This window comes from Hyperoodon ampullatus, assembly GCF_949752795.1.
Source record: "Hyperoodon ampullatus genome assembly, chromosome: 6".
Lineage (NCBI taxonomy): Eukaryota > Metazoa > Chordata > Mammalia > Artiodactyla > Ziphiidae > Hyperoodon > Hyperoodon ampullatus.
The window spans coordinates 123451821-123476079 of record NC_136919.1 but is presented as its reverse complement, the minus strand read 5'-3'; the positions used below and the strand labels follow the sequence as shown (position 1 = coordinate 123476079).

General features: G+C 37.8%; 1 protein-coding gene across 1 annotated transcript in view; it reads left to right on the top strand.

Moving 5' to 3' along the window:
* The window catches only part of GALNTL6 (polypeptide N-acetylgalactosaminyltransferase like 6), a gene marked incomplete at both ends in the record, with an annotated part of 1117369 nt that overhangs the window by 441581 nt on the left and 651529 nt on the right, over positions 1-24259 (top strand). The window contains one exon of the mRNA XM_079705645.1: positions 14493-14631. Coding sequence (XP_079561771.1) covers positions 14493-14631 — 139 coding nt within the window. The remainder of the gene's footprint in view (positions 1-14492; positions 14632-24259) is intronic.

The window sequence follows — 24259 nt, the reverse complement described above, 5'->3', positions numbered from 1 at the left end:
GATAGAACTACCATATGACACAGCAATCCCACCACTGGGCATATATCCTGAGAAAACCATAATTCAAAAAGAGTCATGTACCAAAATGTTCATTGCAGCACTCTTTACAATAGCCAGGACATGGAAGCAGCCTAAGCGTCCATCGACAGATGAATGGATAAAGAAGATGTGGCACATATATACAATGGAATATTACTCAGCCGTAAAAATACACTTTTAAATGATTGGGAGGCAAAATATTTCCTAACATGATTTGCTCCTGCGTTGTCTGCAGGCAGTGAAGCTTTTTATGACAATTTGAAGACTAACTACACAATTAGGCAATAAAACCTTTCCCCGAGCTCACGTGAAAGCTGAAAACTGATAGAACACTAAGATTTCTATACAGCCATGTCGATTTTAAACATAGAGAATCCTTAATTTCATTCACAACAAATTCTTACCAACAACATCAATTCGTGTACATAGATTTATTCTATTTCCACGTTAAAGATCTGTGCTCAGAGTGAATATAAATACTTCTTGCTATTTAACTCCTTATAGGCTAAATCAAAACATATATAAGGTTTTTAATGTAAAAAATACCTGTATCTCTAGATCTTAGACATATTAGACAACTATTCTTTTTAAAAATGTTTTCATAATCAGACAATGGAGATGTAATATTATTATCAGTAATGAATGGTTATTACTGTAGATCACATTATTGTTTTTATGTAACCAGATTAGTATTGGCTTATCCTGTAGCCAAACGTGTATTAGTTTAACTTTCTTCAGCTATGTCCTCCTTCATTAATACTGTGGTGAGCATCCTAGGTATTTTGCATTTCCAAATACATGTTTGATTCAGCTCCCTATCGCACTACACAGAACACCCCAATCACAAGCACACTGAGCCCCCCACCACTCCAGAGGAAGCAGTCCTGAGATTTCAATTTAGATTACGTTGTAGGCAAATAAATGATCAGTTCCTGGAGAACTGACAACTTAAAAACACTTCTTCCAATCCAAGATCATGATATATCACTCCAATTATTTAGTTACTCATTAACTTCTTTCAACAATGTTTCTTATATTTACAGTATGGAGATCAGCCCTGTACATATTTTGTTAGGTTTATTCCTAAATAGTTGATATTTTCATGCTACTTGAAAAGCTATTTTAAAATTTTTATTTCAAATTTGTTGTTAGAACAGTTGATTTTATATTGATCTTTATCAGTAAAAACCTTGAAAAATTAGCATCAATTTTCATAGTTTTTCAATTTTGTCAGTTTTTTGTACACATTCATGTCATTTAAAATAAATTTGTTTTGAGACTTCCCTGCGGTCCAGTGGCCTAGGTCCTCACATGTCCTCACTTGGGGGGAGGGTCAAGGGTCTCTGAGGTCCCTTCTATAAGGGCACTAATCCCATTTCTGAGTCCTAATCCCTCATGGCCTAATCACCTCCCAAAGTCCCCACCTCCAAGTGCTCTCCCATTGGGAGTTAGGATTCAATATGCGTTTTTCAGGGATACAAATGTTGTCTATAGCACCCCGTGTCTTCCTAATCAGAATATATTTTCTAGCTTTTTCAGGCCTGGGGTCATACCATACACATTTTCACTTCTCCTACCCAGAGGTGCATGTTGTAGATAAACATTAAAAAAATGATAGTCATACCAATCTATGAGACAGCCAGACTCAATAAAATGTCACTTAATCTGGAGGATAAATACCAGGTGCACTATGAGAAATTTAATGGAATCTCCATGTTAACTTCTACTCTATACCTTGAATAACGTAGGATCAGAGACACATTTGGAAGACTTAGAAACTTTCTGCTTAATACCTATACATTTATATATAGTATTTAACTTTTATATTTTTATTCTTTAAAATACCTAATTTTTATACCTTTTATACTATTTTAAACACAGCAGATAGTGCACTATTTTTTAAATTTAAAGTAAAGGAATCTGAATTTACAGTGATAACAATAGGTACATTAGAGTTTTTTTAAGATAAATAGGTAAATCTGTAGACTAATAAAGACCTTTGAATAATGTCATTTTTCAACATATGCTTTTTGATTGGAGCTGTTTGCTTTGTTTTGCTGTTTTACAAAAGAAATGTCAAACCACATGAGATGTCATAGACCCTGAGGATCTACATATTAACACTTAAGATGAGTTGATAGCATTTGCAGTAAAAACTGCTGACTGTGCGTAAGAACAGAAAATTTTAAAACTTTTCCTCACAACTGCCGTGAAGAAGTCTCTAGAAAGCCCTCACTGGTGACTCACAAGCTTTGCTTTAAAGCTCTAAAGAGTCACTCATTCACTGGAAAAGCCTTGCCACCTGGGATGTATCATCTGAAGACCACATTGTTATACAAAGAAAATGAATTTCCCTTTGACTGACAGATGTTTGAATGAATGTGTAGCTTTAAAATTTCGTATCTCCAGTCTTAAAAGTGGCCGAATCTAAAAGTTCACCATTAACAATATCTACCAAAAAATTACAGAAAAGAAGCCTCAGGTGTGTGCATACATTTCACTTAGGGCATTTAAATTTAAAAATAAAAATTTGTTAAAGAAAGTGAAGACTATTATGCACTGTGATTTTTTTTTTATTGAATAGGATTTACGGAGTGGCCTATGAATCCAGTTAACACCAAAGAATGTATAAGGTCAAAAGACGTTTTCTAGCTAGTTTGGCCACTCATGGGAGAGAGACTTAGATCTTTTAAAAGTTTCCCCAGGTTAGGACACGGGTTGGAGCCCTGGTCCTGGAGGATCCCACATGCCGTGGAGCGGCTGGGCCCGTGCACCACAACTACTGAGCCTGCGCTCTAGAGCCCGCGAACTACTGAAGCCCGCGTGCCTACTGAAGCCTGCGTGCCTACTGAAGCCTGCGTGCCTAGAGCTTGTGCTCCGCAACAAGAGAAGCCACCGCAGTGAGAAGCCTGTGCACCACAACAAAGAGTAGCCCCGCTCGCTACAACTAGAAAAAGCCTGCGCACAGCAGCGAAGACCCAATGCAGCCAAAAATAAAATAAAATATATACATTTATTTTTAAAAAAGTTTCCTCAGGTTAGATGGCTAATGGCTAATTGTGGCAATGTTTATTGAAAATACCAGTGTCTCTTGTTAACTTACATGTAACATGGGTAAAACTGTTTATTTCACAGTGTTGCGTCAAAAAATATACATAAAATTTTTTAACATAGTACTTTGTACTTAGTGGATGCTTAAGAATTAGCTGGTATATAAATAAAATTTCTCACTGACTCATTTACTTATCATTTAGTTTGTGAAAGCAAGTGACATTTTCTCCTAAGAAATCAAAACAGAAAATCAGACAAGACTCAGTATTGATTTTTTTTGATGCCAAAAGTGAAACACTTAAAAATGTTTGTTTCTCTCCCTTAAAATTGAAGACATTTTTAGTCTGCTTCTTGAGCATATAATTCCTTATCAATCCCCGGCTGTTTGATCTTAACTGTTGGCTCTACTGAGGTTAATGCCACTGTGGCAGAAACTAGAAGCTTTAAAAAAAAGATATTTTCACTTCTATTTGAGGTATTACTGAAATATATATATTATTTTCAGATTCTTTTCCATTCTAGGTTATTGCAAGATACTGAGTATAGTTCCCTATGCAATACAGTAAATCCTAGTTGCTTATCTATTTTATATACAGGGGTGTGTATATGTTAACCCCAAACGCCTAATTTATCCCTCCCCCACCCTCTTTCCCACGTTGGTAACCATAAATTTGTTTTCTATGTCTGTGAGTCTGTGTCTGTTTTGTAAATAAGCTCATTTGTGTCATATTTTAGATTCCACATATAAGTGATATCATTTGAGATTTGTCTTTTTCTAACTTCATTTTGTATGATAACCTTTAGGGCCATCCATGTTGCTGCAAATGGCATTATTTCGTTGCTTTTTATGGCTGAGTAATATTCCATTCTATATATGTACCACATCTTCTTTATCCATTCATCTGTTGATGGGCATTTAGGTTGCTTCCATGCCTTGGCTATTGTAAACAGTGCTGCTATGAACATCGGGATGGCTATCTTTTTGAATTAGAGTTTTCATCTTTTCTAGATATATGCCCAGGAGTAGGATTGCTGTATCATATGGTAACTCTATTTTTACTTTTGTATATGGCATTTTAAAGCAGGAAAGAAAATGACAGATTATTCATTAAATGTCATTCCTACAACACCTAACTGTGTGTTTAAAAATAAATGTGATTCTTTTCTCACTTCTCACACCAGAACACGTTCCAGATGGTTCAAAAATTTTAATGAATAAAACAAAACAAAATGTTAGTAAAACTCTGAATTCATGAATGAATTTTAAAAATAATAGTGGAGTAGGAAAGGGCTTACTTATAAATATAATGCGTAATAAGAAACTATGAAAAAAAGTAAAATAATCGGGGTGGAAAAAATCTTATATTAGATTTATTTTGAACCACTCTTAACAGTCTCTTATAACTGGTGCAATTAGGCCATTGACATTCACAGTGATTATTGATATAGTTTTGATTAATCTCTACCTTATTCATTACTGTTTTCTATTTGTCATCTATGTCATCCTTGTTCCATGTCTATCTTCCACTTTTTTTTTGTCCTTTGCTCATTAAACTGAGGTTTTTATATGATTTCATTTTTCTCCACGTCTCAGCATATCAGTTATGCTTTTTTTTTTTACTTTTTTGTAGTAGTTGCCCTACAGTTTGAAATATGCATTTACAGCTAACCCAAGTCTATTTTTAAATAACACTATAGCACTTCACAGGTACTGTGAGTACCTTAAAATAACAGAATGATCATAAATAGTAATTCCTTCCTCTTATCTCATCTGTCATTGCTTTCATCCATTCCACTTTTTTATAAGCATACATGAGTGTTTGTACATATATATATAAAAAATATATATACAAATACTACATAAGCATACATGACTGTGTGTATATATGTAACATATATAGAAATAATGTAATTATACATAAGCATATATAATCTATTATATTGTTGATTTTATACATTGAACATATTAATTAAGAATAAGAAAAATTTTAAAGTGTTTTTCTTTTTGAAATAAGAACATTAATTTTTTTTCTAACATCTTTATTGGAGTATAATTGCTTTACAATGGTGTGTTAGTTTCTGCTGTATAACAAACTGAATCAGCTATACATATACATATATCCCCAATCCCCTCCCTCTTGCGTCTCCCTCCCACTCTCCCTATCCCACCCATCTAGGTGGTCACAAGGCACCAAGCTGATCTCCCTGTGCTATGTGGCTGCATGCTTCCCACTAGCTATCTATTTTACATTTGGTAGTGTGTATATGTCCATGCCACTCTCTCACTTCATCCCAGCTTAACCTTCCCCCTCCCCATGTCCTCAACTCCATTCTCTACGTCTGTGTCTTTATTCCTGTCCTGCCCCTATGTTCTTCAGAAACTTTTTTTTTTTTAGATTCCATATATATGTGTTAGCATACGATATTTGTTTTTCTCTTTCTGACTTACTTCACTCTGTATGACAGACTCTAGGTCCATCCACCTCACTACAAATAACTCAATTTCATTTCCTTTTATGCCTGAGTAATATTCCATTGTATACATGTGCCACATCTTCTTTATCCATTCACCTGTCGATGGACGCTTAAGTTACTTCCATGTCCTGGCTAGGGTAAATAGTGCTGCAGTGAACATAGCAGTACATGACTCTTTTTGAATTATGGTTTTCTCAGGGTATATGCCCAGTAGTGGGATTGCTGAGTCATATGGTAGTTCTATTTTTAGGATTTAAAGAACCTCCATACTGTTCTCCATAGTGGCTGTATTAATTTACATTCCCACCAACAGTGCAAGAGGGTTCCCTTTTCTCCACACCCTCTCCAGCATTTATTGTTTGTAGATTTTTTGATGATGGCCATTCTGATTGGTGTGAGGTGATACCTCACTGTAGTTTTGATTTGCATTTCTCTAATGATTAGTGATGTTGAGCATCCTTTCATGTGTTTGTTGGCAATCTCTATATCTTCTTTGGAGAAATGTCTATTTAGATCTTCTGCCCATTTTTGAATTGGGTTGTTTGTTTTTTTGTTATTGAGCTGCATGAAATGCTTGTATATTTTGGAGATTAATCCTTTGTCAGTTGCTTCGTTGGCAAATATTTGCTCCCACTCTGAGGGTTGTCTTTTCATCTTGTTTATGGTTTCCTTTGCTGTGCTAAAGCTTTTAAGTTTCACTAGGTCCCATTTGTTTATTTTTGTTTTTATTTCCATTTCTCTAGGAGGTGGGTCAAAAAGGATCTTGGTGTGGTTTATGTTATAGCGTGTTCGGCCTATGATTTCCTCTAAGAGTTTTATAGTGTCCGGCCTTACATTTAGGTCTTTATTCCATTTTGAGTTTATTTTTGTGTATGGTGTTAGGGAGTGTTCTAATTTCATTCTTTTACATGTAGCTGTCCAGTTTTCCCAGCACCACTTATTGAAGAGGTTGTCTTTTCTCCACTGTACATTCTTGCCTCCGTTTTCAAAGATAAGGTGACCATATGTGTGTGGGTTTATCTCTGGGCTTTCTATCCTGTTCCATTGATCTATATTTCTTTTTTTGTGCCAGTAGCATACTGTTTTCATGACTGTAGCTTTGTAATATAGTCTGAAGTCAGGGAGCCTGATTCCTCCCGCTCCATTTTTCTTTCTCAAGATTTCTTTGGCTGTTCGGGTTTTTTGTGTTTTCATACAAATTGTGAAATTTTTTGTTCTATTTCTGTGAAAAATGCCATTGGTAGTGTGACAGGGATTGCATTGAACCTGTAGATTGCTTTGGCTATATAGGCATTTTCACTGTGTTGATTCATCCAGTCCAAGAACATGGTGTATTTTTTCATCTGTTTGTGTCATCTTTGATTTATTTCATCAGTGTCTTATAGTTTGCTGCATACAGGTCTTCTGTCTCCTTAGGTAGGTTTATTCCTAGGTATTTTGTTCTTTTTGTTGCAGTGGTAAATGGGAGTGTTTCCTTAGTTTCTCTTTCAGATTTTTCATCATTAGTGTATAGGAATGCAAGAGATTTCTGTGCGTTAATTTTGTATCCTGATACTTTACCAAATTCATTGATTAGTAGTTTTCTGGTAGCATCTTTAGCATTCTCTATGTATAGTATCATGTCATCTGCAAACAGTGACAGTTTTACTTTTTCTTTTCCTATTTGGATTCCTTTTATTTCTTTCTCTTTGATTGCTGTGGCTAAAACTTCCAAAACTATGTTGAATAATAGTGGTGAGAGTGGGCAACCTTGTCTTGTTCCTGATCTTAGTGAAAATGGTTTCAGTTTTTCACCATTGAGGACAATGTTGGCTGTGGGTTTGTCATATATGGCTTTTATTATGTTGAGGTAAGTTCCGTCTGTGCCTACTTTTTATAGAGTTTTTATCATAAATGGGTGTTGAATCGTGTTGAAAGCTTTTTCTACATCTATTGAGATGATCATATGGTTTTCCTCCTTCAATTTGTTAATATGGTGTATCACATTGATTGATTTGCATATATTGAAGAATCCTTGCATCCCTGGGGTAAACTCCACTTGATCATGGTGTATGATCCTGTTAATGTGCTGTTGGATTCTGTTTGCTAGTACTTTGTTGAGGATTTTTGCATCTATGTTCATCAGTGATACTGGCCTGTAGTTTTCTTTCTTTGTGACATCTTTGTCTGGTTTGGTATCAGGGTGATGGTGGCCTCGTAGAATGAGTTTGGGAGTGTTCTTCCCTCTGCTATGTTTTGGAAGAGTTTGAGGAGGATAGGTGTTATCTCTTCTCTAAATGTTTCATAGAATTCACCTATGAAGCCATCTGGTCCTGCGCTTTTGTTTCTTGAACATTTTTAATTACAGTTTCAATTTCAGTGCTTGTGATTGGTCTGTTTATATTTTCTGTTACTTCCTGGTCATTCTCAGAAAGTTATGCTTTTCTAAGAATTTGTCAATTTCTTCCAGATTGTCCATTTTATTGGCATACAGTTGCTTGTAGTAATCTCTCATGATCCTTTGTATTTCTGCAGTATCAGTTGTTACTTGTCCTTTTTCAGTTCTAATTCTGTTGATTTGACTCTTCTGCCTTTTTTTCTTAATGAGTCTGGCTAATGGTATATCAATTTTTTCTTCTCAAAGAACCAGCATTTAGTTTTATTAATTTTGCTATTGTTTCCTTCATTTCCTTTTCATTTACTTCTGCTCTGACCTTTATGATTTGTTTCCTTTGGTTAACTTTGGGGCGGATTTTTGTTTTTCTTTCTCTAGTTGCTTTAGGTGTAAGGTTAGGTTGTTTATGAGATTTCAGTTTTCTTAAATTTACCAAAGCTTGATTTGTGACCCAAGATATGATCTATCCTGGAGAATATTCCACGAGCACTTGAGAAGAAAGTGTATTCTGTTGTTTTTGGATGGAATGTCCTATAAATATCAGTTAAGTCCATCTTGTTTAATGTGTCATTTAAAGCTTGTGTTTCCTTATTTATTTTCATTTTGGATGATCAATCCATTGGTGAAAGTGGGGTGTTAAAGTCCCATGCTATGATTGTGTTACTGTCGATTTCCCCTTTTATGGCTGCTAGCATTTGCCTTATATATTGAGGTGCTCCTATGTTGGGTGCATAAATATTTACAATTGATGTATCTTCTTCTTGGATTGATCCCTTGATCATTATGTAGTGTCCTTCATTGTCTCTTATAACATTCTTTATTTTAAAGTCTATTTTGTCTGATATGAGAATTGCTGCTCCAGCTTTCTTTTGATTTCCATTTGCATGGAATATCTTTTCCCATCCCCTCACTTTCAGTCTGTATGTGTCCCTAGGTCTGAAGTGGGTCTCTTGTAGACAGCATATATACAGGTCTTGTTTTTGTATCCATTCAGCCAGTCTCTGTCTTCTGGTTGGAGCATTTAATCCATTTACATTTAAGATAGTATTGATATGTATGTTCCCATTACCATTTTCTTAATTGTTTGGGGTTTGTTATTGTAGGTCTTTTCCTTCTCTTGTGTTTCCTGCCTAGAGAAGTTCCTTTAGCATTTGTTGTGGAGCTGGTTTTGTGGTGCCAATTGTCTTACCTTTTGCTTGTTTGTAAAGTTTTTAATTTCTCTGTCAAAACTGAATGAGATCCTTGCTGTGTAGAGTAATCTTGGTTGTAAGTTTTTCCCTTTCATCACTTTAAATATGTCCTGCCACTCCCTTCTGGCTTGCAGAGTTTCTGCTGAAAGATCCACTGTTAACCTTATGGGGATTCCCTTGTATGTTATTTGTTGTTTTTCCCTTGCTGCTTTTAATACGTTTTCTTTGTATTTAATGTTTGATAGTTTGATTAATAAGTGTCTTGGCCTATTTCTCCTTGGATGTATCCTTTATGGGACTCTCTGTGCTTACTGGAGTTGATTGACTATTTCCTTTCCCATATCAAGGAAGTTTTCAACTATAATCTCTTCAAGTATTTTCTCAGTCCCTTTCTTTTTCTCTTCTTCCTCTGGGACCCTTATAATTTGAATGTTGGTGGAATTAATGTTGTCCCAGAGGTCTCTGCGACTGTCCTCAATTCTTTTCATTCTTTTTTTCTTTATTCTGTAGTAGTTATTTCCAGTATTTTATCTTTCAGGTCACATATCCCTTCTTCTGCCTCAGTTATTCTGCTACTGATTCCTTCTAGAGAATTATAAATTTCATTTATTGCATTTTTCATCATTGTTTGTTTGCTCTTTAGTTCTTCTAGGTCCTTGTTAAATGTTTCTTGTATTTTCTCCATTCTGTTTACGAGATTTTGAATCATCTTTACTATCATTACTCTGAATTCTTTTTCAGGTAGACTGCCTATTTCCTCTTCATTTGTTTGGTCTGGTGGGTTTTTACTTTGCTCCTTCATCTGCTGCATATTTCTCTGTCTTCTCATTTTGTTTAACATACTGTGTTTGGGGTTTCCTTTTCACAGGCTGCAGGTTCATAGTCCCATTGTTTTTGATGTCTGTCCCTAGTGGGTATGGTTGGTTCAGTGGGTTGTGTAGGCTTCCTGGTGTAGGGGACTGGTGCCTTTGTTCTGGTTGATGAGACTGGATCTTGTCTTTCTGGTGGGCAGAACCACGTCCGGTGGTGTGTTTTGGGGTGTTTGTGAACTTAGTATAATTTTAGGCAGCCTCTCTGCTAATAGGTGGCATTGTTTTCCTGTCTTGCTAGTTGTTTGGCATGTGGTGTCCAGCACTGCAGCTTTCTGGTCATTGATTGGAGCTGGGTGTTAGCATTGAGATGGAGATCTCTAGGAGAGCTCTCACCGATTGATAATACATGGGGTCAGGAGGTCTCTGTCCAGTGTTGTGAACTCGGTTCTCCCACCTCAGAGGCTCAGGCCTGACACATGGCCAGAGTATGAAGACCCTGTCAGACATACAGCTCAGAAGAAAAGGGAGGAAAAAAAAATCAAGGAGGAATAAAAGTAAAATAAAATTAAAAAGTTATTAAAAGTTAAAAAAGTATTAAAATAAAAAGTTAGAAAAGTAATTTTAAAAATGAAGAGAGCAACCACACGAATAAACAAATCCAGCAGTGATAACAAGCATTAAAAAGTAAACTAAAATAAACATAAAACCAGAAACAAATTAGATGCAGAAAGCAAACCCCCAGTCTACAGTTGCTCCCAAAGTCCACCCCCTCTATTTTGGGGTGATTCGTCGTCTATTCAGGTATTCCACACTGATGGGTACATCAAGTTCATTGTGGAGATTTAATCCACTGGTCCTGAGGCTGCTGGGAGAGATTTCTCTTTCTCTTCTTTGTTCACACAGCTCCTGGGGTTCAGCTTTGGGTTTTGCCCCACCTCTGCGTGTAGGTCACCTGAGCGCGTCTGTTCTTCAGTCAGATAGGACGGGGTTAAAGGAGCAGCTGATTAGGGGGCTCTGGCTCACTCAGGCCGGGGGGAGGTAGGGGTATGGATCGCGGGGCGAGCCTGCAGCGGCAGAGGCCGGCATGATGTTGTACCAGCCTGAGGCGTGCCGTGCGTTCTCCCAGGGAAGTTGTCCCTGGATCCTGGGACCCTGGCAGTGGCGGGCTGTACAGGCTCCCGGGAGGGGAGGTGTGGAGAGTGAGCTGTGCTCGCACACAGGCTTCTTGGTGGCTGCAGCAGCAGCCTTAGCATCTCCTGCGGTCTCTGGGGTCCGTGCTGATAGCCGCGGCTCGCGCCCGTCTCTGGAGCTCGTTTAGGCGGTACTCTGGCTCCCCTCTCCTCACGCACCAGGAAACAATGTTCTCTTGCCTCTTCGGCAGCTCCAGACTTTTCCCCGGACTCCCTCCCGGCCAGCCGTGGTGCACTAACCCCCTTCAGGCTGTGTTCACGCCGTCAACCCCAGTCCTCTCCCTGCGCTCCGACCGAAACCCGAGCCTCAGCTCCCAGCCCCGCCCGCCCCGGCGGGTGAGGAGACAAGCCTCTCGGGCCGGTGAGTGCCGGTCGGCACCGATCCTCTGTGCGGGAATCTCTCCGCTTTGCCCTCCGCACCCCTGTGGCTGCGCTCTCCTCCGCGGCTCCGAAGCTCCGCCCTCCGCCACCCGCAGCCTCCGCCCGCGAAGGGGCTTCTAGTGTGTGGACACCTTTCCTCCTTCACGGCTCCCTCCCACTGGTGCAGGTCCCGTCCCTATTCTTTTGACTCTGCTTATTCTTTTTTCTTTTGCCCTACCCAGGTACGTGGGGACTTTCTTGCCTTTTGGGAGGTCTGAGGTCTTATGCCAGCGTTCAGTAGGTGTTCTGTAGGAGTTGTCCCATTTGTAGTTGTATTTTTGATGTATTTGTGGGGAGGAAGGTGATCTCCACTCTTACTCTTCCTCCATCTTGAAGGTCCTCTCTCAAGGTGTTAGTTTTTATTTTATCTTCCCGTATGCTTTCTTCAGTGCTCTTCCTTTATGTAGATCCAGGTTTCTGACCTATATCATTTACTTCTTTTCAAAGAACTTTTTAAAAAACATTTCTCACAAGGCAGGTCTAATAGGAACAAATTCCGTCAATTTTTGTTTGTCTGAGATGACCTTACTTCTTCAGTTTTGCAGGTTAGTTTCACAGGGTATGGAGTTCTACGTGGGGAGGTTTTTTTCTCTCAGTTCTTTAACTATTTCACCCCACTCTCTTCTTGCTTACATGGCTTCTGAAGAGAAGTTGGATATAATTCTTATCTTTGTTCCTCTATAGGTAAGGAGTTTTTCCTCTGTTTTCTTTCGAGATTTTTTCTTTATCTTTGATTTTCTATCATTTGAAAATGATATGCCTCTGTGTAGTGCTTTGGTAATTTGTCCTGCATTGTGTTCTTTGAGCTTCTTGGATCTGTGGTTTGGGGCCTGATATTCATTTGGGGAAATTTTTCTGTCAGTGTTTTTTCAAATAGTCTGTTCCTTCCTCTTTTCTCCTTCTGTTGTTCCCATTATGTATATGTTATATCTTTTGTAGTTATCCCATGCCCTTGGGTATTCCACTCTACTTTCTTAAGTTTTTGTTCTATTTGCTTTTTGGATTTTGAAGATTCTGTGGATAAATCCTCTGGCTCTGAGAATCTTTCCTCATCTGTATCCACTTCTACTCATAAACCCATCAGAAGTATTCTTCATTTCTTTTAAGGTGTTTTTTTATCATCTATTTTTGGTTCTCTTTTAGGATTTCCATCTCTCTGCTGACATTGCCCATCTGTTTTTGCACGTTCTCTACTCTTCTGTTAGGACCCTTAGTATATTAACCACAGTTATTTAAAATTCCCAGTCTGATAATTCTTACATCCCTGCTATGTCTGATTCTGATGCTTTCTCCATCTCTCCCGTCTCTTCAAATTGTGATTTTGCCTTTTGGCATGCCTTGTGATTTTTTTTCCTTGATAGCTGGACTTGATGAACCAGATGAAAGAAATTGCTGGAAATAAGCCTTTCATGATGTGGTGTAGAGGTGTGGTGGGAGGGAAGTGCCCACAGTCTCGTGATTAGATCTCAGTCTTCTAGTGACCCTGGGCTTCTGAACTGTGAGTTTTGCAGCAGTTTCTTAGGATTTTTCTCCGCACTTGGGTGGAATGGTTAGAGTCGGCTAGAGTCAGGAATTTCCCTTCTCTTGGGTCAGTTTGGCTCTGCAGGATACACCAGAGCAGGTGGGGCTCTGGTTAACTAGTTTCCCCTGAGGGCAAGCCTTATAGAGAACACCAGGGTGTTCTGACATATTTCACAATGGTTCCTTCTCTCCTCCTCCTGCCAGAAGCTCAAGAGAATTTTTCTTCAGTACTTACTCTGGGAACTTGGTTGAGCTCCCGGAGATAAATCTCAATAAAACTGGAGCCTCTCTATGACTGGGTCCTCCAGAAGGTTTTTACTTCTCCGACTTGTCTGCGCAGAGCCCCCAGCAGTTTGTCAATTATAGTTCAGGTTTTCCTACCCTGGCGCTGGTTCCTGGTGTTTCCGCTCATGAGCCCCTGCTCTGGTAAGCCTTAGCTCCTGCACTCCGCCGTCTGTCTCTTGCCCTGTGTCCTCTCCTCTCTTCGGGATCCAAGAAGAGCTGTTGGTTTTTTCAGTCTCTTCAGCTTTGTATTGGTTGTCAAGACAGAGTGGAAACTTCCAACTCCTTACCTGCAGAACCAGAAAACAGAAGCCTTAAATTAGATTTAAATACAAGAAACCTACAAAATATTTACAATGTACGTAATTAAGAAAGCTTTAGCAAACATAATATGTAAATTGCTCTTAAAAGAAACTGTTTTTTAAAATCTCCAGACAATCATTTTACAATGTAAGAAATACAAATGATAAATGTATGTAAAATTAATTTTATTATTAGTCAAGAGAAGGCAAATGTGTGACTAATATATATTTTTACCAGTAAATTTCAAAAGAGTATCTCATGCTTCTGGGGCTGTGTGAAAACTATCTACTCACTCTAAAGGTAGTCTGGCAATTTTATTTGTAAAATAAAATTTATACCCTGACACCACTTCCAAGTATACCTAACTAGGAATATTAAGCAAATATGTTTATTTTAACATTGTTTATAATATGTAAAATTGGAAATAACTTAAAAATATATCTTCAGCAGAATAGTGTAAATTGGGATGCAATGAAATTATATCAACTAGCAGAACTCAGTGAAGTGATGGCTTTTATACAGTTATGTTGGAGAAAATCAAATTATAGGGCAGTATGTATATTAGAATTGGCATACAAATGTTAGCAAACATACACATGAACTCTTCACAGTGGTTTTCTCTGAGAGATAAGATTATACTTTTTACTTCTGTGTTGCTTGCTTTTTATCATGAGTGTCTCTCTAAATAATATCATCAAATCCTGCTGCTAGAGCTTTCTTTGGAGCATAGTAACAGGCAACTAAAGAAACACACGCATTTGTGTCTTATTATCTGTTCTGGAAGATGAGATGGTTTTTACACAGACAATAATCCCTTTTTCTCTTCTCCTGCTAGGGAAAGGTGAGCATGGGAAACCTTACCCCCTCACTGAAGAGGACCACGATGACTCAGCTTACAGGGAAAATGGTTTCAATATTTTTGTCAGCAACAACATTGCTCTAGAGAGGTCCCTGCCAGATATCCGCCACGCAAAGTGAGTGTCAGCTCTCCTCTGTGCAGAGCGGTTTTTTTTTTGTCTGTTTTGATTCATATGTTTGATGTATATCATGGTGAGATACACAATGAGTAACTTTGCCCTATTAATTTTATAGAAGCTGTTTATATTCTATAATCATATATTTTTTTGTTTTTGTTTTTTTATTGAAGTATAGTTGATTTACAATGTTGTGTTAGTTTCAGATGTACAGCAAAGTGATTCAGTTATATGTATGTGTATATATGTATATAATATGTGTGTGTGTGTGTGTGTGTGTTCTTTTTCAGATTCTTTTCCCTAAAGAAACTTGATGGTTACCAAAGGGGAAAGGTGGGGGGTGGATAAATTAGGAGTTTAGGATATATACACTACTATATATAAATAACTAACCAACATAACCTTAAACACTTTTTATTTAAATTGAAATAACCTTTAAAATTCCAAAAGAGTCACTGTCGACTCTCAAAAACTTAATATCCATTTTCATTATTAAGTTGGTGGTATGATCTCCATTTAAACCGAAGTGCTTTCAGATGACATCTATAACTTTGCGTTTGATCATGTACATTATGAAGCTCCTGTTTTTCTCTAGTAATTAGTGCTGTCAGAACTGTCTACATGTGCATGCCTTCGACTGACTGCATTCTCACCTCGGCCATATCAGTGCCATTGTTGTCACATTTTCTTAGAAAGTGCCTAACGTGAGTGCATCCATAATCTAAAGGTAATGCTTGGTTGCTCAATTTCCCATCACTTAGGAATTGCTTGTGGCTTGTCAATTGACAGTGGGCTCAGTTTTTACTGAATTGTAGCTAAATACTATAGTCTGGATGGAAACAAGAATATTACCGACAGTTGGCTGAAAGCCTTCTTCTCTCTGTCCACCCCTGTCTAATCCTGACATTGCTTAGTGTACTTTTTTTTCTTGTCTGTTATGGTTTTCTTATTAGCATATGCTATGCCAAAAGTATGCCAAGAACATAGAATGTGGGCAGAATTTGAAGGTGTGGCGTTGTCATGCATATTTGAGAAATCTATCCAGCTAATAGAGTATATTGACTTCTGCAGTTCATCTTCCTTTAGAATCATTGGTGTGAGAGAAAGAAAATCGGAGAAAATAAAGGGCATAAATGAAACCAGGACTAGAAATCTAAATTAAACCAGTAATGTACATTACGTAAATCTCCTTGTGCAAAAATAATTAACCCGTTAGGGAAAAACAAATCAGTACATTGTGGTTTGGAGTACTATTTTTTAGTTGCCATATTGTGTCTTTATAAATTTGTTTTTAAAATATAAAAAAATTACTGGTTTGCTCCTTAGGTTTTATGTGAATTTGCATTTCCCAATAGTGTTAAGTGAAGAATTAATGTGAAGAAAAAACCCGTTTTCCCCTAAGCTGAATGCTTTATATATTGGTCTAGGCCTTCTATCTAGCAAAATTATTCCCATGTTATGTGAAATTATCTACGGAAATTCCCACTGACCAAGAACGTTTCTAGTTATGAGAAATTTTAATACCTAATTGCACACTGTCAAAGATGCATTAAATTGCATTGTTGGCATAATAAATATGCTCAGAGCAAAATTTCCATCCACCCCACCCCGACATTGCTAATCTTTTCATGTGTATTCAAGTGGAAATATTTGCAGATGAAAACAGTACAGAAAATCATGAAGTCAAAAGAAGGCTGACGTTACCATTCTCCACAGACAGTATATTTTTAATGCCGCTCCCACCTTTTGAAAAAAGATATTCTTAGGCAATAATGGAGAAGATGGAAAAATGGAAAGAAAAACATTTTGAAAATTTTATCAGAGCTACTAAATTTATAGTATACTATAGTATAGCTAAATTTATAGTATACTATAGTATAGCTACTAAATTTATAGTATTGGAGGGTATTTTTCTAAATGTTAGGGAAGAAAAATATGGCTAAAACATGGTGTGTGACCATATTCTTACTTACTTCCTGAGGCTGGGTATGTAATAGGACAGAGGCTAGTAAAATGATACCAAGAAGAGAACTCAAACAAACAAACAGTCTTAACAGAAGATTGGAGAAGCATGCCAGCAGCATGTTAAGTGTAAGATCCCAGGAATGGTCGTTTACTTGGTTAGGCCAGTTTCTGACTCTCAGTAATGCAGGAAGCGAAATGAGATGATGCCTCTGATTTTGTCAGCGTGCCACCTGCAGGAAACCGGAAGCCAAAGGAAGTCTTACAGGGACCCCACTGTTGAAAGTCCTATGCTTCTGACCTCAGTTATGCTTCCCAAAATGCAGGCACAGATAATTACAGGAGTATGTAACTCTGTCCTTCAAATTGTAAAAGCAGCTGGACACAGATTCCAGTGTTATCAGTTTAAGGAGGCTGCAGGTAATTGACCATGGCTCGTTTATATTGACAGAATCTATGGAAGAGAATGCAAAATGTGTGTGACTTTTATAATCAAACGTTCTAAGAAACTTCGCATTTGCAGTCAGCCAGTTCCAACTACCAGCTCAGAGTGCCAGGAGAGAGGACGTTCTTTTTCTTTGCTTTAGGATTTTGCAGTGGAAAATATCCGGGAATACCATCTTGCAATTTTCCCGAACTTGATCGTTATTCCAAAACACATCATCGTGGTTCTTACTGCACTGTTCTACATGATAGATGACCCTCTGTGTATATGCCCAGGCTCTCTGCCTCTTCATATTCTCAGAAATGTTCATGGTTCTAGGTGCTTTGACATGCTTAGTGCACAGTCTCGTCCACTGTGAGGAATATTTAGAACATGAATTACTTCAGAAATCCCCATCCAGATAGCACTTTTATTTGTCTCACTGCTTACTTCTTCACTGGCATAAAAATGAACAGCTTTCTTTTGGCTTTGTTATTTCATTGAATCAGTAATAGATTCCCATTAAGTAGGAAGCATAGATAAAGGAAAGTCAGTTGGCATGTGTGCAGTCATTTCAATCTATACAGAACGAGATCATTTTTACTTATATCCTAATAATAAATTTCAGTCTTTTAACTTACATTTTGAATTTCTTGTGTTTTTTTTTCCAATTATTTTTAGCATCCCCTTATCTTGTAAATTACATTTTAGTTTTTCAGGCCATCTATGCTTTGGTCTTGTCAAATTTTCTACCTCGTCTTCCATAGTCATAGCCTGACACTTTTGGTTGACTTTTGTACTTTTTTGGAGAAGTATCTACATGTTGATAGTTTAAATACTCACTGTTTTCTTCAGTGACTCCCTAATTATGTCTGTATCCATAGTACCTGGGCTCAGTCTCAGAGCACCTGAGTTCAACCTGTCGTTAGAACATCTTATTTTTTCCGTTTTATCTAGTGCAATGTTGATAAGAATTTTACTCTGAGAGCTTCTGCATGACAAATGTCCAGTCACTGGATATCTAGCTGGCCTGGTTAGTTTTTCCTCACCTGTATTTTGATTGTGCATTTTCTTTGTATTCAGTCACCCATTGGGATGTTGCACCTTTGTATGCTGTAGAACATCTTATTTGACTCTAAAACGTGTATTTAGAGTACAAAATACATATAAAATAAGGGGAAAGAAAACCATGGAAGGGTGACCTGCATAGAAAAGAAATTCTGATAAACTTATGCATGAATATATTGTTAACAAGGTAAAACTAAAGAATAGTTGAGCAAGTATTACTCCCTGGATATGAATACATGTATCAGCAGTTACCACAAGTACTCCCAAACCATGCTAGAATTAATGTGTGTAAGAAGAAATTACACTTATGAAAACAGGAAGTATGTGAGATTAGGACACATAAGAGTCATGAATAATAGGAGAGTTGAGATCAGCTTTGCAGAGAATTCAGGTAAATGCATCATTGATGTAAGGTTCATTTTTTGCTCTTACAAAAGAATCCAGATACCTGTTCATATGTATCCACATTAATTACGATGCACTTTTAAGGTAGCTGAGTAACTGGGATATTTTTGAGTTAAAGTAGTTGTACTCTGAATTGTGGCTTTTCCTTTTCATTTAAATTTTCCTTTTCGTTTAACTTATATTCCCAAGATAAGGAAGTTTTAGCTTCATGCCTTGACAACAAACAAGATATTGAATTTTAAGAGAAAATTCTGAGAGATCTCATCTCTTGAAAACATTAGGAGGATTTTGACAACCTCTTGTCATGATAGCATTGTGTGATTGCTTTCAGCAGTGTTGCAGATATATCAGATTAATCTATCACAACCCTGCTCTCTGCGCAATTTCAAAACCAATGGAGAGATTGTCTCAGAAATGGTTTGAAAGTAAAGTATTACCTTTATTATTATGAATGAATTTATTTATTTATTTATTTATTTATTTATGGCTGCATTGGGTCTTTGTTGCTGCGTGTGGGCTTTCTCTAGTTGTGGCGAGCAGGGGCTACTCTTCATTGCGGTGCGCGGGCTTCTTATCACGGTGGCTTATCTTGTTGCGGAGCACAGGCTCTAGGAGTGCAGGCTTCAGTAGTTGTGGCTCGTGGACTCTAGAGCACAGGCTCAGTAGTTGTGATGTGTGGACTCATTAGTTGTGGCTCACGAGCTTTGGTGCTCCGTGGCATGTGGGATCTTCCCGGACCAGGGCTCGAACCCATGTCCCCTGCATTGGCTGGTGGATTCCTAACCACTGCGCCGCCAGGGAAGCCCCTACCTTTATCATTGATCAGAGTCTGTTGGTGGGCGTGGTTTAGACCTGGGCCAAGCGTGATTCCTAATATCAAACTGCAGAGGGAGGCGCATTCAGCCTTCCAGTCACAGACATTGCCGACAGCCAAAGGACAAATGTAGAACTTCGGGCATGGAGGGCAGAGGGAGATGTCTGGTCTCTGCGCGCAAGTGGGTTCCCGTGCACAAAACTGCAGCAGAAGCTGAGCCAAGCATGATAAACTCTGTAACTCAAACTCAGCAGTCATGTGTCTTTCCTTCTCCTGGAAGGGCTGTCTGGGAGGATGGAAGGAGAGAGGGTGGGGTGTTAGCGTAACAGCTGCCCCTCCACACGGGACCATCTGTGGAGGGAAAGGACCTCCTCCCTAGATGAATAGGGCACAGTGTCTACTTTGTATACAAGGAGAAAGGCAAATTCTCGATATACACAGATTTGGAGTAATTTTTCTTTTTCAGTTAGACTGTAAGTCTAATCATGCCTTCTGGAAATTATGTTGAATAATAATTATTAAAAAGTTAACTTTCCTGACTTGGACCGTGACGCTGAACCAGGCGGTTGTCATTTTGAATTTCTACTTACCCACTTTACTAAGTCAGGGTGCTAACTTTCTTTATGTCTCTCACAGAGTATTAAGGTAAATAAGATTGGTGCCAGTTTTACCAAATCAGCTGCACCATGATCTATTCAGTTATTTCTTTTTCTTCTGATGATTCTCCTTCTGATTTCCTTCCTTCTTTTGCATTCATATCATGAGGAGATAAAATATAAAGAGATCAAGTAAACTACAATTCAAACGCATAAATTGTAAAAACGATTAAATTTTGGGAGTCAGATTTGAGTTTATTAGGAAAAATAATTATGTGTGTCCAATGTATTTTAGTATAATGTAGTGAATGTGATAGGTTGGTATTTATTTTAATTGTGTGTGAAATAGAAAGTGTGATTTAACTGCTCTGACTCTGGGCTATTGAATGTTAGAACTCATCCACAGGAATGTTTGAGGTTAGCCATCCAAAAATGTGCAAGGATTTTCTTAAAATTTCTCAAGTTCAAAGGCTACTCAAAAGCTGGGGAGGCACTGCCTTCCTTTCATGTTTTCATTATGATTTACTTGTGAAGGTGGTGAAGTATCTTTCTTCAACAAGTTCACAAGTCAATTCTGAAGCAAATTAAGCTAAAGGACTTGTGCACTCCAGTCAGGTGGGAATACTGCCCTGGAAGAGGCTGGAAATGTATCCTTTGAATCAAATGCTGCTCTAGCGTAGTGTATGTCTCAGTATGACTGAAAAAAGACAAAACAGTTAACTCGTAAGCAGCAGATTGAGGGAGGAATGACCAGGAACAAGAGATAGGAAGTAACCTTTCAAAACTGCAGTTGTTTTGAAGAACTGCATAATTATTTGAATAGTATTTTTTGAAACCCGGCTTATGCAACCTAGTGTAGCCATTAGTACATTAGCCTGTTTCTAAGGGCCATTAAAGAAAAGCCGTGATAGAATAACAACAGAAATGTACACAAGTATCTCTTCCATTGGCTAAAGCCTGAGAGACATGGAAGAGTTTTTACCACTATAACTAAAGATGTATCCCTGTTGAAATGAAAATCCTCCAAGGATAGACAACAGTTCAAGAGTTGTCAGACATCTCATCTTTGGAGTGAATGACAGATCCTAAAGCAGATTCGTTGAAGGGTAGAATGAGGACGAACGCAAGGGCGTGGGGGTGTGAAAGAGGAGTGGGGGGAGGTTGCGCACACACACAAAACCGTCTAAAAATACCCTAAGTATGTTGTATAACTTTTCCAATGTCACCATTGCTGGTAATTGATGTAAATTTGACTCCAAACCAGGGCTCTCAAACTCCGAAACCTAGTCGCTTATTACTGTGTTATCCTGGTTCAAATCGGGATAAAAATACAAAGGTTGAAATTATGAGTTGCAGTGTCCTAGCTCATTAAGATCCAAAAACTGGAATTGCTTTTTAAATTACACAAAGAAACTGGAAAATCAAGTATCAGTTAATGATTGATCATTATTGTCATTCATGGGACATCTATTTCAGTCCTGAATATATGTATATATATCTATATATCTATATTTGTATTATTACATGTTTTTTTTTTTTTTTTATGCGGTACGCGGGCCTCTCACTCTTGTGGCCTCTCCCGTTGCGGGGCACAGGCTCTGGATGCGCAGGCTCAGCGGCCATGGCTCACGGGCCCAGCCGCTCTGCGGCACGTGGGATCTTCCCAGACCGGGGCACGAACCCGTGTCCCCTGCATCGGCAGGCGGACTCTCAACCACTGCACCACCAGGGAAGCCCTATTACATGTATTTTTAATTTTATGTAATTTTATTACCCCAAGTTTATAAAGCGCCAAATTGAATGCATCTATTCAAAAGAATAGTAGCTTTCTATGAGACTGCGTTACAACATCAGTGATAGAGAAAAATCGTAATTAGAGATGTGTTAAACTGCTAGGTTTTCACTAGGCAGTCATCACTGTACACTTTGATGGCATCACTGGGAAATAGCAGTGTGCTTTAAACTCAGGCAGTTATTTCTGTTGTGTGTGACCTTGGTGGCAAAGTCAGCATCTCCAATCAGTGTGACTGCAAAGCCATCCAAATTTTAAAGTTCCACTGGAAAAGTAAAAATTATTGAGCTCACAGAGAAGCAACTAGTTTTTGGAAGTTTGACATCAAACTAGAAGACCAGAATTGATCATGGAGTCAATCTTATCAGATTATTATTTTTTAACATTTGAATAATCATAGTTTTAGTGTTTAGATATGGGAATTTTACCATAACTGAAAAAAGATGGTGTCTTACACCATAGTCCTATGTTAACATCAGAATTATTAAAATGATGAAAGTCAAAGGCCAAAAGCCATTTATTATGATGATTATTTTTGTATTGGTCTACTGTTTGATAATTATATTTAGATCAATAAAAGAAAAAATATAGATACAACAGAGTCTATGTAGATATTCCATGCCTAGTTGTTTGTGTTATCTACTTACAAACTAAGACACTCATATAGAAATTTCATTGTGAAATTCTAAAGTCACAGATGCTTGAAGTACTGTCATTGCTTTTTTCCCCCATATATAAAGTTTTGTTTTTAATTTTTATTCTAGTATAGTTGATGTACAGTGTTGTGTTAGTAAAACATCAACTCCTCCTTCTAGCTGGAATTGAACCAGTGACCTAAGGATGACTATACTGGGAAGTGCTACAGTCCTCTTCTCTACCAGCTGAGCTATCGAAGGGAGTGTTCTCATTTCCTGATTAGCAACTAGATTCCAAAGTTATCTATACTTTTACACTGTTTCCAATTACTACAGTTTATTTTAAAATGCTCTCTTTTGCAAAATTAATCTCATTTACTTTAATAGCAGCCTGCCAGATGATTTTAGCTGTTCTCATAGGACATTGCACATACACAATAATATTTAGATTTATTCTACTATATTATGAATTGGAAATTTTGGCTGGTGCCTTCCACTGGAACAGTGGCTTCCTGACAATAAGACTTTGATTTTCTGTGATCTTCAGCCCATGATATAATGTTCATCATGTGATAAATAGTAAATAAGTGTTAGGTATTGAATAAATCCAGAAAAACAAACAAAACAAAAATAACCTCTAGTCGGAATCATGTCTGTTAAATTTCAGAGTATATCCTTTGTAACCATGATAAGGATCAAATAAATAAAACCAAAAGCGTAAGTTTGAGAAACACAAATAGATTCGCAATTTTAATTCCTTAAAGAAAATGGAAATTTGACGTATTGATGTATTTTGTTCTGTAAGATTAATATTGCAATAAGAATTCTAATTTTTTTTTGTGTGTGTGTGGTACGTGGGCCTCTCACTGTTGTGGCCTCTCCCGTTGCGGAGCACAGGCTCCGGACGTGCAGGCTCAGCGGCCATGGCTCACGGGCCATCCTCCCAGACCAGGGCACGAACCTGCGTCCCCCGCATCGGCAGGCGGACTCTCAACCACTGCGCCACCAGGGAAGCCAATTAATAAAGGAATATTAGATATAGTGCGCATAATGTCTGTTTATTTTATTCCCCTAATAGTGTAATCTAGTGATCCAGATGGCCCATTGGTTCAGTGGTCCAGGCCCTCTTAAAGCGTGTATTCAAACTTTTGTTTCCGAAAGTATTAATGGAGAATAGATAATACATTTCACAGAAATGTTTGGTCTAATAAAGTAATTGCCTACCTCACTTTAAAATATTACAACATTTATATAATTTAATTGATTGCATTAATATAAAGATGTCTTAAAAGGCCAATGATAGAATGGCATTTCCAAAAGATTATGTAGTCAAAACTGAAGAATGTCGGATTCTAGTTCATTGCTCTGTTACCCAGCTGTGAGTTATAAATACCTTTCAAAAAATTGTAAACTCTTTGAGTCAGGAATAGTGCCCCATCACTGTATAACCTCTTCACCCACTACACTGTTTTACCAAATTGATTGTTAAAATAATTTTTGTTTAACTCTCTAAAACTCTAAATGTCTCAATTTTCAATTAAATGAGGGACTAAACTTGATGATACCATAAGTGTGGTTGCAGCTCTAAAAATGTGCCTACAGCTAACTATGCTTCTGTAGATGGGACACCTCGAATATATATGATCAGGTTTTTCTTGTTTTTTTTTTTTCTTTGTGAAGAGACAATGTCTTTAATGTTTCCATATAATATAGTATAACAGGCAGTTTCCTTTTTCCTATTTCCTTTTTTATTTGAAAGAAGGAAGAAGACTAAGATGGTCATGTTCATTTGTGTTGTTTGCCCACTATTTCTGGCTATAATTCTTCTGCACAATGTAGGATTGCACTTCCTGGGCCCTCATGCCAGGTGAATAGTTCTGACCAGCTATTTGTAAGCAGAGAGAAGTATGTCGTTTTAGAGACAGACCATTT